Here is a 13,339-nt window from a genome sequence, read left to right as displayed (position 1 = left end):
TTATAATTTCTATATCGGTGGAGACACAATAAAGACTATAACTTGTGTAAAATTGACAGTGATCTATTTTGAAATCTTTTCTTATAAATAATTATAATCGAACAATAATCATAATATTATGTCACACAGATATAAATTCATAATTTTCGGAAGTATTTTTTAGCGTAAAATTGTTGTGAACGATCTGACGTCTGTATGAAAATAACTCTCGTATTCATTCGTTGCCAAAATAGTAGTCATAGCGCGAGTGTTCTAGCAGAAATTATTGAACGGAATACGTGATTGCGAAAAAAAATGTTCATAGGATTTGGATAAAACCCAATTTATCATCATAACGATTTATTTTTGAAATTAAGAATGAAATAAAAATCACTTTATGCATGAAATTATGATCAGTCATCCATTTTATAAAAGTTTAAAAAGTAGAAAAAGAAATAGGTTAGCTCTAATATTCTTTATCAAAAATGCAGAATTAATTTCCCACAATATATTGGATGAGTAACAATTGATTTCGTGTCTGATATTGATTAAACGATCGTCTGAAATTTATTTGAAATTATAAAATTCATAAACCTCTTAAATCATCATCATTGATGTGTAATATTTTGACTTACGAGGTGCTATATAATTACATATTTATTATAATTAATTGTTACTAGACGAGTCTCACGTATCATATGCGTTTAATGCACATAATTGTACGCGTGCACGACAGTTAAACTTGGAGAGGTTCCAAATCGATAGCGCAAAACCGTGTATCGTATTACTACATGCATTTTATTTCAAATACACCGTAATATTATAATATTATTATTATTTTAAATAATAAAAACACAGAAAACACACGTTTATTATAGTGTAGGTACCAAAAAATACACGCTATATTATACACAAAAAAATGTATACCATACACATCATACGTGTAATTTAAACTAAATATACCTATATGGTCTACGAATAATATGAGCAATGATTTAATATAAAAAAAAAAATCTGTTTGCAAATCGTCGTTTTGTTTTCCGTTTATTTTTTTATTATTATCGAGCTATATACATGCGGATATTCGGCAGAGTATTATATGATTATAAAATAATAATATACAACGATTTCATTATGTGGGTTGTGGCTAAAGCTGTGCGTGTTATCTACGTCCTACCGACTATATTATACAACCTATGCAGATAATCCCGTATTGCACTATTGCGTAGTTATAGTGAAAACGCGACATTTTAATGTATAACGTTTTATTATACTATCGAATTACCTTAATTACCTAATTACCTATTAAAACGAACGGGGACCGAAAGATTTTTACGAACGACATTCAGTATTCCAGTGATATTGTATTTCATCAAACAAGACAGATTGACTTATTAATATCGTCATAAATGTTGCTCATATTTTTACAACAGAATCTCGCGGTGAATAAAAGTAGAAAATGTGAATTTGGACGGGTAGCAGTATATTATGATATACAGGTTGATTAACCTATCGTACTCCCCCTTTTTTTAATTATTTACTTATTCAGTTTAAAAAAAAAAAATGTATATGTATTTTGTACTTAAACACTTTCTATACATTTTAATCAAATGGGTTTTTGTTAATTATAATGCATTAAACTACAATTCAAACGAATGATTTCTATAATTTTAAACTTTAAGTACTAAAAAATATTAAAGCTATTAATCCTAGGTTAGGTTACCTAACGTAGTATGACACAACTGAACTGACAAACGTAATCGATGCATGCGATCTACCTAAACGACGTACACTTACGATGTATTACCATGGTTATTTTAATGAATATTGTTGTGATGGTCTACTGGAAAATAGTTCTATAAATAATATAGTGGTGTGATAATTCTCAAGTCCGTTCGACGTCGAATTACTGCGTCTTTCGGATTAGCCCGTGATCGGATTAACGATACCTTATACCTTACACTATTATAGTTATACAGTAATGGCTTAACTTAAAATACAAAATAGATCTAATATTTATGGAGTCTAGGTATTACTGATTGCACGGTTTTCAGAAACTATTTAAGTAATATTATAATATTATTATAGTGTTTAAATCGTTATAGTCTTCATATCATTAAAACTATATACGTATTATTATACAGTACATAATAATGAAATACATAATTCAAAGAACGCTCGTTCAAATTTTAGTTTGTATACCTAGATATTTTTATTTTTAATCATCTGCTCAATAAAAAATAAAATCGACTTAAACATGCAAATTTTACCGTCCATGTCATGAAGTGCTATTACTGAATAGCTCCTTCAATCAAGCCAATCATGACCTATCATATATATCCTCCATCTATTGTGCTTATTGTAAATATATTTTATACAGAATGTACAAATAAAAATAAATATAAAAAAAAAAAAAATATGCAAATTTCATGTAATTGAAAATAGTATTTTGTTGTGTACTCAAAAACTCAAAAGTCTATTGGTCAGAATTTGAATGAATTCGTTAAGTATTAAAGGAAAATACGGTGACTGTGCATGTCTGGTGAACCATCCTGTATGGCAATGCATATACAAATTTCGTGTTGAGTTGTATGACGGATACGGTGGTGTAGGAGTTTTGTTAATCAGCGAAAACGCTTCTCTGTTGCACACTTGTTGCCTCCGAAAAGTTCAATACACGCGTGCCTAAAACACTATACAACAATGATAGTGTTCTGATAATTTCGATTCGGAATTTCTGCACAGCGTATATTATAGAATCGCTACACCTCTTCGAAGTTACACGAGAAATTAAATCGAAGAAAAAATGAAAAAATACATATTGTTATAAATGATGTAGTACAAAACGAAACGTGCTGATGGTCTTACCGGCGAATTCCTCAGGCTGTGACGTAAGCGGCGGTTCTTGCAGCATTTCGTTCGGGTCCCTTTATAGTGTGATTGGACGCACGTGTTCGCATTCAATATCGGTGTTATAATTTTATTTTTGTTGTACTCGAATCGTCGACGTTTAAAACACCGCACGACAACGGCGACAGTATACCACGCGGGCCGTTTGACCGACCGAGACTAAAGCACGACCGCGTTCACACACACGCACAAACACACACACGTACACACGCGCGCGGTGAGAGTCGAAAACCCGTCCGGCAACGGCGGATGAGGATTGTCGACGACGGGGACGGAGAGAGTCGATGGCGGCGGCGGGAGGATACCAGAGGGATTATCGTGTGCCGTTCGGGGTGAAACTTTGTGTGCCACTGCAAACGGTCGGCGGTGTGGAGTGCAGGCCGGGGGTGAGATTAGCCGGGAATATAGCAACGACCGTACCCCGCACCGCCGCCGCCACTGACGCGCCCTTAATCCGGATTACGGAGGCAGCGGCGGCGGCATCCCCTCTCCTCCTGTCCTCCGACCGGCACCACCTCAGTGCTGCCGCCGACGGGACGACCGAAACCGAAACGTACAACTGCCGCCGTATACAGCGCACAATAATTTATTACATCATCATCATCATCATTATTATTATTATTATTATTAGCAGTATTATTATTATTATTATTATTGTTATCCATCAATTCGTATTCGTAAAATACGCCAAAATGCAAAAATATTACGAGACGTGTATTATATAGTTCGATATTACGTTCGATACGCAAAAGCCCGAAGGAAAATTCATTTGTAACTCGTTTATGCGAACTCTCCGGGTCACTATATTATATTATATTAAAGCGCAATATCAGTTCACGTTTTGAAGTGGTGTTTAGAAGAGATTGAACGCTTACCGCCACTAAAGCGTATACGAAGAGGGTGACCGAACGACCGCAACGGTTGACATTCAATATAATATACTGCAGTCCGGACGGTGTCTTCGAATATTTTATCATCGTTCGACCGAAGTGAATTCCTATACAATAATACAGAAAAAAAAGGACAGACCCAATAATTGTATAATTCTGCATTCATCATAACATAATAACATAATAGTGAAATATCCTCTGACCACCATATATACACAAATAATATAATATTACGTATAGCAAACGTACAGGTTATGAATCTGAGCGCACACGAGTGTCATCGGTCCCTATTGACTCTATTCGACGACAATAATATGTTATAAGATATTGAATTATGGTGACGGGTAGGCAGGTGCACGAGTCCGTTATTGGTTCGGCTCGTACATTGAAACCCTTTTTTTCTTACATCGCAGCAACAGTAAGAAAAGAACGCGCAAACATAAAAACGCCGTTTTGTAAATTATTATTATATGGTGTTTTTCTATATTTTTACGTCGGGTTGTATTTCGGCGCATTCCGTTGAAAAGACTGTGTACATTTTACACGCGTAGAATATAGACGGTTCCTATAGAATTATGAAAATTTATCACCCCGTCGCCGTCATAGCGCATTCACTGCACGTGCGTCTGCGTGAACCCGAACCATGAAATTATTTTCTGACATGACCAAGCAGTACCTAACCTATACCCATCAAAAGTGAATTTTTTCGATGCATATAAAATACGAACATTGTTCTTCTACATAACCTATACTTACGTAATGTGTGCCCGTTCTTCACGCTATTCCGTTTTAAGCTAGTCGACGAGTCATTAACGCGTATTATGTCAAACAGACAGTTCTCGCTAATAGAACGGTTATTCTAATAAATTAAAAAAATTTTAAAATCGATTGTATTTTCACGTAAACTGCACGTGTGTACATCGGCACATCAGTGGGAACGTTTTTTTTTATTTTTTTTTTTTGTTTATTCTGACGATTAGTTTTTAAACCGACATGCAGAGAAGGCCGTTATAATATGTAAATAATTAAAATACACATATTACGAGTATAACAGCATACGACTGTTGGCCATTTCCCGCCAAATGTATACACTCTATAATTCTATATTATAATCAAATCCCACAATGACTCAATACTACTTCGCGAATACTGCAAAATAATTCTTGTGTCGACGACTGCCAACAACCACAGCAGATTAAAATGATATATTAGTATATTACATCATTTAAAGATAGAAATATTTTAATATTTACAGAACCTACTCGTATACCTCATAAAGTTTCACATGACTCAATAATTTGAATAATTCGTTCATATTTATAAACATATATTATCAGTGATTGTAAATGTACTACTGCGATCGACTCGACACATGCAGTGGTTTTTGTCCGTCGTCGCGACGAATTTGACAAGTTTTCGCATGGTCAACAGTTTTTTTTTCGGTGTTACGCCGATCCAAAAGGGTAGTATATTCCATCAAGAACGATGACTAACGGGCACTATTATCGCTTATTATTGCATTATTGCGCTGCGCGCTATTATAGGTGTATATTGTATATAATATGATATAGTCGCGGGAGGCGGTCGTGGAAAAATAACAAAACCCATCGTCGACTAATCCGACGTGGCTTATTTGTATATTTTTTTTCTCGTTCGCACGCCATAATGCAATGTATATTATTATTATAAATTATAATGTTGTTGTACTCCGCAACGTTATTCGCGGACAATTGCAGTTCGCCACGGTCGAACGTGATGTTATTATTGTATATATAATATTATGGTATCCACGCGTATCCGTATACGCTCTATTCGCGGCTTGTCGTTCCGCCATTTCTTTGTACTGCGATTAATATATTTTTTAATACGTATAGGTACGCATCACGCAGCGTGTTAAACACGGCAAAAGTAAGTACCTCCTCTAAAAATGGAGTGAAATTGGCAAGCGCCATTAGTGTTTTCTCGATTTTCACAAGCAGTCCGATTGTCACGGAATATCGTATTATTTATGACTGCTGCACATTCCTGACGGATTCCTGACTCTGCAGTGACGATGAGGTGAATCCTCGTGTTTTTTTCAAATCGTGGAAACATTATTATTTTACAAGGATCCTAGGGGAAATAAAAAAATCACCTAATGAAAAACGCGAATAATATCTAATACGCACGCAAGCCAATGATTCAAAACAATAGGAACCAATTCAGTAACGGTGATTCTTTTTTTTATGTTTTGTTTTACTCGAGTACCATAAAAACGATTGTCGATAATTTAGAAATCCGGAAAATCAAGCTCAAACGTGTATGGGAAAAACTGTAAAAATAATCGACGCAATAACCGTACCACCGGCGTGGCAGCTGCCATACAACACATGGTATTATTACATTATCAATCCTTATAACGACAAATCAAACCGAACAATAAGTATTAATCGTAATTATACATAGATCCCATCCTTTAAAACTATTGAACCACAATGTGGAAAGCGAGTCCGACGATATTGTACGGGATTTAAATTTAAAGCTCATATCGTTTGAAAAATAAATCATTACATGTAAAAACAATGAGCAGGTATTTATTAAATGCATATCACAATGCATTCAAATTTTTTTTTTATTCACTGAAAAACAATAACGCATACAAGAAAAAACACAGATTTTAAGAACACTTAACAGTATTGTATGCACTATTATTGAAATAAGTATTATTAAGTCGTAGTATGGTTAACGTAATAATATAATACATTTCCAATGCTTATTTGCATTGTAAGAATAAGAATGATAATTTTAAAAGAATCGATCGATATTTCTAATTTTTTAGGTATTATATACAACGATTATGTCTTAACTAATATATTATGATTATAACGTGTAAAATTGTAAAAAAAAAAAAAAAAAATAAGATAGTTGCGTAAAAATACAATGACGACGTGAAAACAGAATTTTTATTTATTTATTATTATTTTTTAGTGCAGAGGATCGTAATGTGAAATAAGAAGAATCACAACAATGGTTGTATGGAACTATTATAATAGGCTAGGACAATGGGTATACTACTTAAATTACTTAGAATATATATATTATGATAAAAATCCGGCTTGTTTGGAAATCGGATTAACTTGGAAACCAAAATAATTCGCCAAAGAAATAAATCTGGATTAAGACTTGGCGTATATATTACGTGCAACAGGATTATAATAATAGTCTGATAAAATGATTCTGGGTTAATATACTACTGTTTGGATTACGCCTACTTAGTATGTATTCAATATAATATTGTTTTTGTTCATATATATATATATATATATAAATGTATATGAATATAGGTACGGTACGCGTTTATCCGAATCCTCGAGTCGACAACCTGCAGGCGGAGGTTCTTTAAAATCGTCGTCCGGCTGTCACTGAACAACGTAACTTGGCGTTTAATTTATGCGGCACTTACTAATCCGACGTTTAGGCGACCCGATATAATATGGTTTAGTGATGACGTAACATATAGTGTTTAAATACGAATGTCGTACCATAATATATAACATATTGTGGATAATTCACGCGTCGTATGCATACTGCAAGCGTAGTAACAATGATATATATTTTTACAATAATGTATGCATCGATTTCACACACGCGGGATATGTCGGTGGTATACACGTAAAGTGTGCATATCACACACGAACAACTACAACTTACTATCGTTAGCCCTCACGACGTCGTCGCAAAATCGTTCTGTGTGCGTGGGTATTGAGTGTTTAAGGCGATACGCGTTAAGTTGGTTTTGTTTTTTTTATATAAATATTTTTTTTTACTTTTATGCCGTTGAATATCCACTGACGAAATGTATTATACACACCGTTGTATGTACGCGGAAAAGCAGCCACGTGCTGCTATATATATATATATATATATACGCCCTTTCACCGGCGAACAGAGATTATCGTCGCCCGGATTACTCGACCGACTCTCAGGCATTTCGGTCGGTCGAGCACACTAGTCCGTGTGCTGTATATCGTAATCCTTATACCGGTCACACACACACACACATAACACATACATACATACAGATATTATCGCATAAACATATACACGTCGCGTGTGTTTATGTACGTAATATGTATGTGTGTGTGTGCGTGCGTGGTCTTTTGTTCTACACTAGCAGTAGTAGCAGCAGCAGCAGCAGCAGCAGTAACAGCAGTATAGTAGTGCAGAGTAGTCTTAAGTGTGCGTGTGCGAGTGGAAGAGAGGCGATGTGCGGGGGGGGAGTGCGGACGATGGCAAGGCCGAAGGGATTTAAGCCGTTATCCCTAGCGTTCATTAGTGCAGGATTACCGGGTCACCCGGGCAAATACCCCGACGGGCGAGGGCTATTAGGAAACGGATCCAGCAAATCCGGATTACCTCAAGGGCGCTATGACGTGGAGGTGGTGGTATATAGCTGGGTATACGCTAACGTACGGACGTATATGTGTGTGTGTGTGTGTGTTTGTATGCGTGTGTGCGTGTGTGTGTGTGTGTGTGTGTGTGTGCGTGTTTGTGCGCGTATGTGCGCGCGCGTGCAGTGAAGAACGGGTGAGTGGGCAAAGTCTCGTTAAATTGCGTGTCCACCGCTGCCGTGATGATTTTTCTTTCCTCGGTGTCTCATTCGGATCCTTCCACCGCGTCTCCTGCTCACATCACCGTCGCCGACACAAACTCATATCTGTTCACTTATATAAACTGCACCAATTACACATTCGAAGACCAATACTATTTATATACATATAATATATAGTATGTATATACTCTAACGCATATATATGTCAAAATTCGATTAGTCCCCGGGGTATTGGACGTAACCGTATGTATATATATATATATATAGACGTCGATTTTGAACATAACTGTTTTGCTCTTCCGCAGCGGACTTCAAAGCGATTGGTTAGGGTCGTCCGATTTCTATAGAAAATAACAATTTTGAAATTGTAGCACTGAATATAACGGAGAGATATCTACTACACTCATCTAACGGTTTTAATTTTATGTTTTATTTATTATTATTATTTTGATTTCTGATAATTATTTTACTGAATAGTTTCGTTGCCTTTAACTGTTTCAATAATCTCCATCGACTACTGTGTATAGGTATTAGGATGGTCCTTATTTTTGAATTTTGAAATTGTTAATGTAGGACCCCCTCACTTTTTTCATTGTGATGAGAAAATAATTTTGGTTAATTTTGGTAGTGGCTACTCACTCCCTTCCCGTGCCCCTGGGGGGTTGAAAAATAGGGTAGTTTTGTAAGGAAATATAGTTTTATATAATTTTTATTCAAACATTTTTTTCATAACTCTATTTTTCCAACAAATATATTTGAATAACTAAAAATTATCAATTTGGTCAAAAAAATCAAAAATGTTGTTCTTTATTATTTTTTATTGAAAATAATAGACCTACAATAAATACTATACTTACATTTTTTATTGAAACTTTTACGTTCTACAATTTAAGCTCTATGCATTTTTTCGCTAAGTATCATGTTTATTTAGTTAGGTCGAAAAAATAACAAAACTACCTTTGTTGGCTATTTTTCAACCCCCCAGGGGCACGGGAAGGGAGTGAGTAGTCACGATCAAAATTAACCAAAATTATTTTCTTATCACAATGAAAAAGGCGAGGTGGTCCTACATTAAAATAATAAATATTTTTTTCTTACCTCTATAAATAAGGACCACCTTTAGGTATACCTAAATCCAAATACAGACAATAAAGTATGAATTAATTATCGTTGTTGTGTTATTTATGAGTACCTATCATAATACTTACCGAGCGTTTTCAAAAAATTAATTATCCATACATAATACTATATTTCCTATACGTGTATTAAATTTGTTTAAAACGTAGAAGATTATTATTATCATAAACCATAGTGATTATTTAACAAATTGTATACTATTGTAATAATCTCTAGCTTTTTCATTTGTACCGTTTCCGTTACTCAGTTAAATTACTATATAGTTTTAATTGCTAATCTTGAGGATAATTGAGTAGGAAATGTATCTTTTACGTGTATACTCGTACTTAATACTTGAAATCGTATTGTATTGCTTTTACTATATTATTTATTTATTTGTCATCAATATAATATGATATTGAATATTATTGCCTCTAATTTTAATTATTCTACTCCAATAATTGGTTTTAAAATGTTCCTATATTGTATAAGGTTATACTTTTAACACCTAACTAAAACGATATAATAAAATTACAATTATTATTTTGTGTTGATCTAAATTACGCATTTTAAATAAAACAAAGTAATGACAAGTTATGAACTCTGTAAAATTCTAATAATTCTTCATTTTTTGTTCTCGCATCCCTAATTCTTCATCCCCTTTTAACTGTTGCTTTTTATTTCCAGTTAAAACTCCCGCTAAGTGATTCCACGTTATTTTTTACTTTGTTACGGCATATTGTTTTGCAATTGTCATTACAACATGTAATGTATAATAATAAAGTATATACGATACCATTAACATACCTATCAAAGTAAATACATGGTGAAATCAAAAAAAAAAAATTATAATATGCGTATATTACTTTTTGACTCTTTAAAAAGTAAACGCTTATTATCTAAGAAAACATAAATCTTTTGAAATATAATTATATTTTTACCATTGTTTTTACTTATTTGTGTAACGAAAATATAATATATACCATAAACATATTATAACAATATAAACATTAAAGTAACGTTTTTCTACAGACTTAATATTTTAAATAATGATAATTAAAAAATTATTAATTCGAAATTCAATATTTATGTAGAATTACTTATAATGTTTGCTTTTTTCTGCTTGAAATGTAAAATTAAAAATATTTTCATTTGTCGTTTAATAAAGCAATAATAATATACAAGCTACATTTTTTTCTCAAAATATTAATTTTAAATTACTTTAAAGTTGAATCATGTAAAAAAAAATATTTTCGAAATTGTGGTGTTTATACTTTATTGTTTTCCAAAGAATCATCCAATGTACTTCAAATACATTATAATAATTATTGATATTTTGAATGGATAAATTGTCTATGTATAAACTTATTCCCACGGTTTAAGAAGGATTTATCTAACTATATAGATAATTGTACTTCACATGACATACTTTTCCCAATAATGTATTTATAGTAATATTATGTTCAAGTATATCACAATATTCTTTTTTCTATTACTAATAAGCGTGATAATGCGCCGTATTCAGACCATCTGTGAGGTCATACGAAGTTTGAATGGGTTTAAAAAAGGGTATAGTTAAATCACTACCCTTTTTTAAAAACTATTGAAACGGTTTAAATCGGGATGACCTAAAATTGAGAAAATAATATACATTTTGTATGTTCAGTGTAAGTTATAATGATAGTTATTATGTTATGTAAGCAGTCAAAGGTCAATAAATTGTATTAATGCCAGTTTTGACGTTATTAACAACATTATACATTATATAATATATTTCGTTTCGTTTATTTAAAACATATTGAATAAATAAATCACAATTTACATAAACATCATATTATATTTTGTTGAATAGTTATACTATAATAGCGCTTGTAGTACATACTACATATATCAGTGAAATATTTAGTAAAAACCTAGAAAACGATATAATTTATAAGAGGATGTTAAACCGTGAATTTGAAGACGTATAACTAATAGGTATCAAGTTTTCATATTTTACATAAACCAAATCAACTTGGTATCTTAAGTTGAAATAAAAATTGTTTGCCGTTGATAAGATAAGGAATCTAAATGTTTGAATTTGGTCTTAAAATCTAACCATATTTGTATGTATGCACTATGCAGCTATAAAATTTGAATTTTTTTGTATATTAATGATGAATAATATTAGTTGGTAGGTTTTTACAGTTCTACATGTTATATAAAGCCAGTGTTAACAAAAACTTTATTTTTATTTTTAAGATTGTACAGTTTTTAAATATTTTTTTATAATTAACACAACTTGTGTTACACAAACAATATTTAAGGTTAATAACAAATACTATCATTTAACGTTAATATTTACCAAGAATCGACAAAATCATTTTTTTTATAAAATATTATACTGGATTTATAAACACCAAACAGTTTGGAAGAATTGAAAAATCTTTATTATCGGTTCGAATTATTTGGTTATTGGTTATAAAGAAATGAAAATGAAAGTCGACTTGATATTTTTGTTCGATACTTTTTAAAATTTTCGGATACTTTGGTTCGATTTCATTTACTCCGTTGATTAAGCACTCGAGATAGATTTAAACCAAAATGCGCGTTCGTTGCGATGTGACCATAATTATATTATTTATAATTTATGTACCTGCTGGTCAGTATGTCCAATATTAATTCAGTACACAGTCACATAATACGATAGTATAGTACCAGGGATTCAAATATATCAAATCATCTACCTATAGTGGCTACGACAGATGCGTATAATAATCTGCTTGCCGGGTCACGGGAATAGTATTATTTTACATCGATCAGATCAATTCACCGTGCGATGTGAGAGGAGACGACGGGTCGCGTCCGTATACTATATAATATTATTATATAATGTATAGGCGCATCTAATAGAGACAATGACAAATATAATAATAATAATCGGGAATAAAGTAAATAGATTGATTTCGTCAGACTTGAAATTTTTTCTCGAATATAAAAACACATACGCAAATTTACTGTATATTATTAAATTATAATATTGTCCGGGCGCTCAACGGTCACGATACATCAGATGGCATGGATATATATTATATTACACGCGTCTGTACGCGAGCGGCGGTCGATGTGATTGTTGAACTCGGGTGTCTACGAGAACACGAAATACAACAAAACACAACGCACGCGTATATATTCACACTACTTGTAGACGGCGACACAAACAGTAGCTATACATATTATTATATAATATATTATAAATATTATAGTGCACCCGACGCAGATAATCACATTAAAGTTAATAAGGCGCGCGTTACGGGCACTCGGTTAAGTGTTCCGTCTTTCTCGACGGTATAGTAATATTACGTAGTCCGATTGTGTTTTTATTTTTCATTTTTTTTTTTTTTTCTTAACTTTGCCTATACGTCCACTACAATATACGCGGTATGGCGGTTACCTATAAACACATATATATAAATGTATAATACACGTCGTCTGTCCATTATTATCATAATACCAGGCGCCAAAAAACCGTACTTGTGCGCGCGTGCGCGTGTGTGTGTGCGTGCGTTCGTATAAATCGTATCGTGTAAGCGTCACACACACGTGACTGAGAATTTTAATACGAAAATTCCACACGAGGAAGTATCGGCCGGAGCAGTGGAAAAAAAAAAAAAAAAAAAAATGTACATAAGATAATAATAATAATTGGTCATCGAGAATATCGTCGTAGGATATCTGCGAGAAATATGCGTACAGGCGTCGGCGGTTTCACGCGGCTAAATACGAAACAATCGGGTATTATGCGTTATTATTGTTGTACGTTATACGATTGTGGCGAAGATTTTTTTTCATAATCTATACACGACAGTGGAAA

The 13,339-nt window shown here is 33.1% G+C and overlaps 1 protein-coding gene across 2 annotated transcripts in view; it reads right to left on the bottom strand.

The window, feature by feature from the left end:
- LOC113558504 overlaps positions 1-13,339 on the bottom strand; it is a 71,279-nt gene that overhangs the window by 23,969 nt on the left and 33,971 nt on the right. The window contains exon 1 of one of the 2 annotated variants that reach the window (XM_026963986.1): positions 2,848-3,027. The exons of the other annotated variant lie outside the window; for it this stretch is intronic. Coding sequence (XP_026819787.1) covers positions 2,848-2,893 — 46 coding nt within the window. The 5' untranslated portion in view covers positions 2,894-3,027. Of the gene's footprint in view, positions 1-2,847; positions 3,028-13,339 lie in introns of those variants that run through there. 2 annotated transcript variants of the gene reach the window in all.

This window comes from Rhopalosiphum maidis, chromosome 1, assembly GCF_003676215.2.
Source record: "Rhopalosiphum maidis isolate BTI-1 chromosome 1, ASM367621v3, whole genome shotgun sequence".
Taxonomy (NCBI): Eukaryota; Metazoa; Arthropoda; class Insecta; order Hemiptera; family Aphididae; genus Rhopalosiphum; species Rhopalosiphum maidis.
Note: the sequence above shows the minus strand (reverse complement) of the source record. Positions and strands in the feature narration are given on the sequence as shown.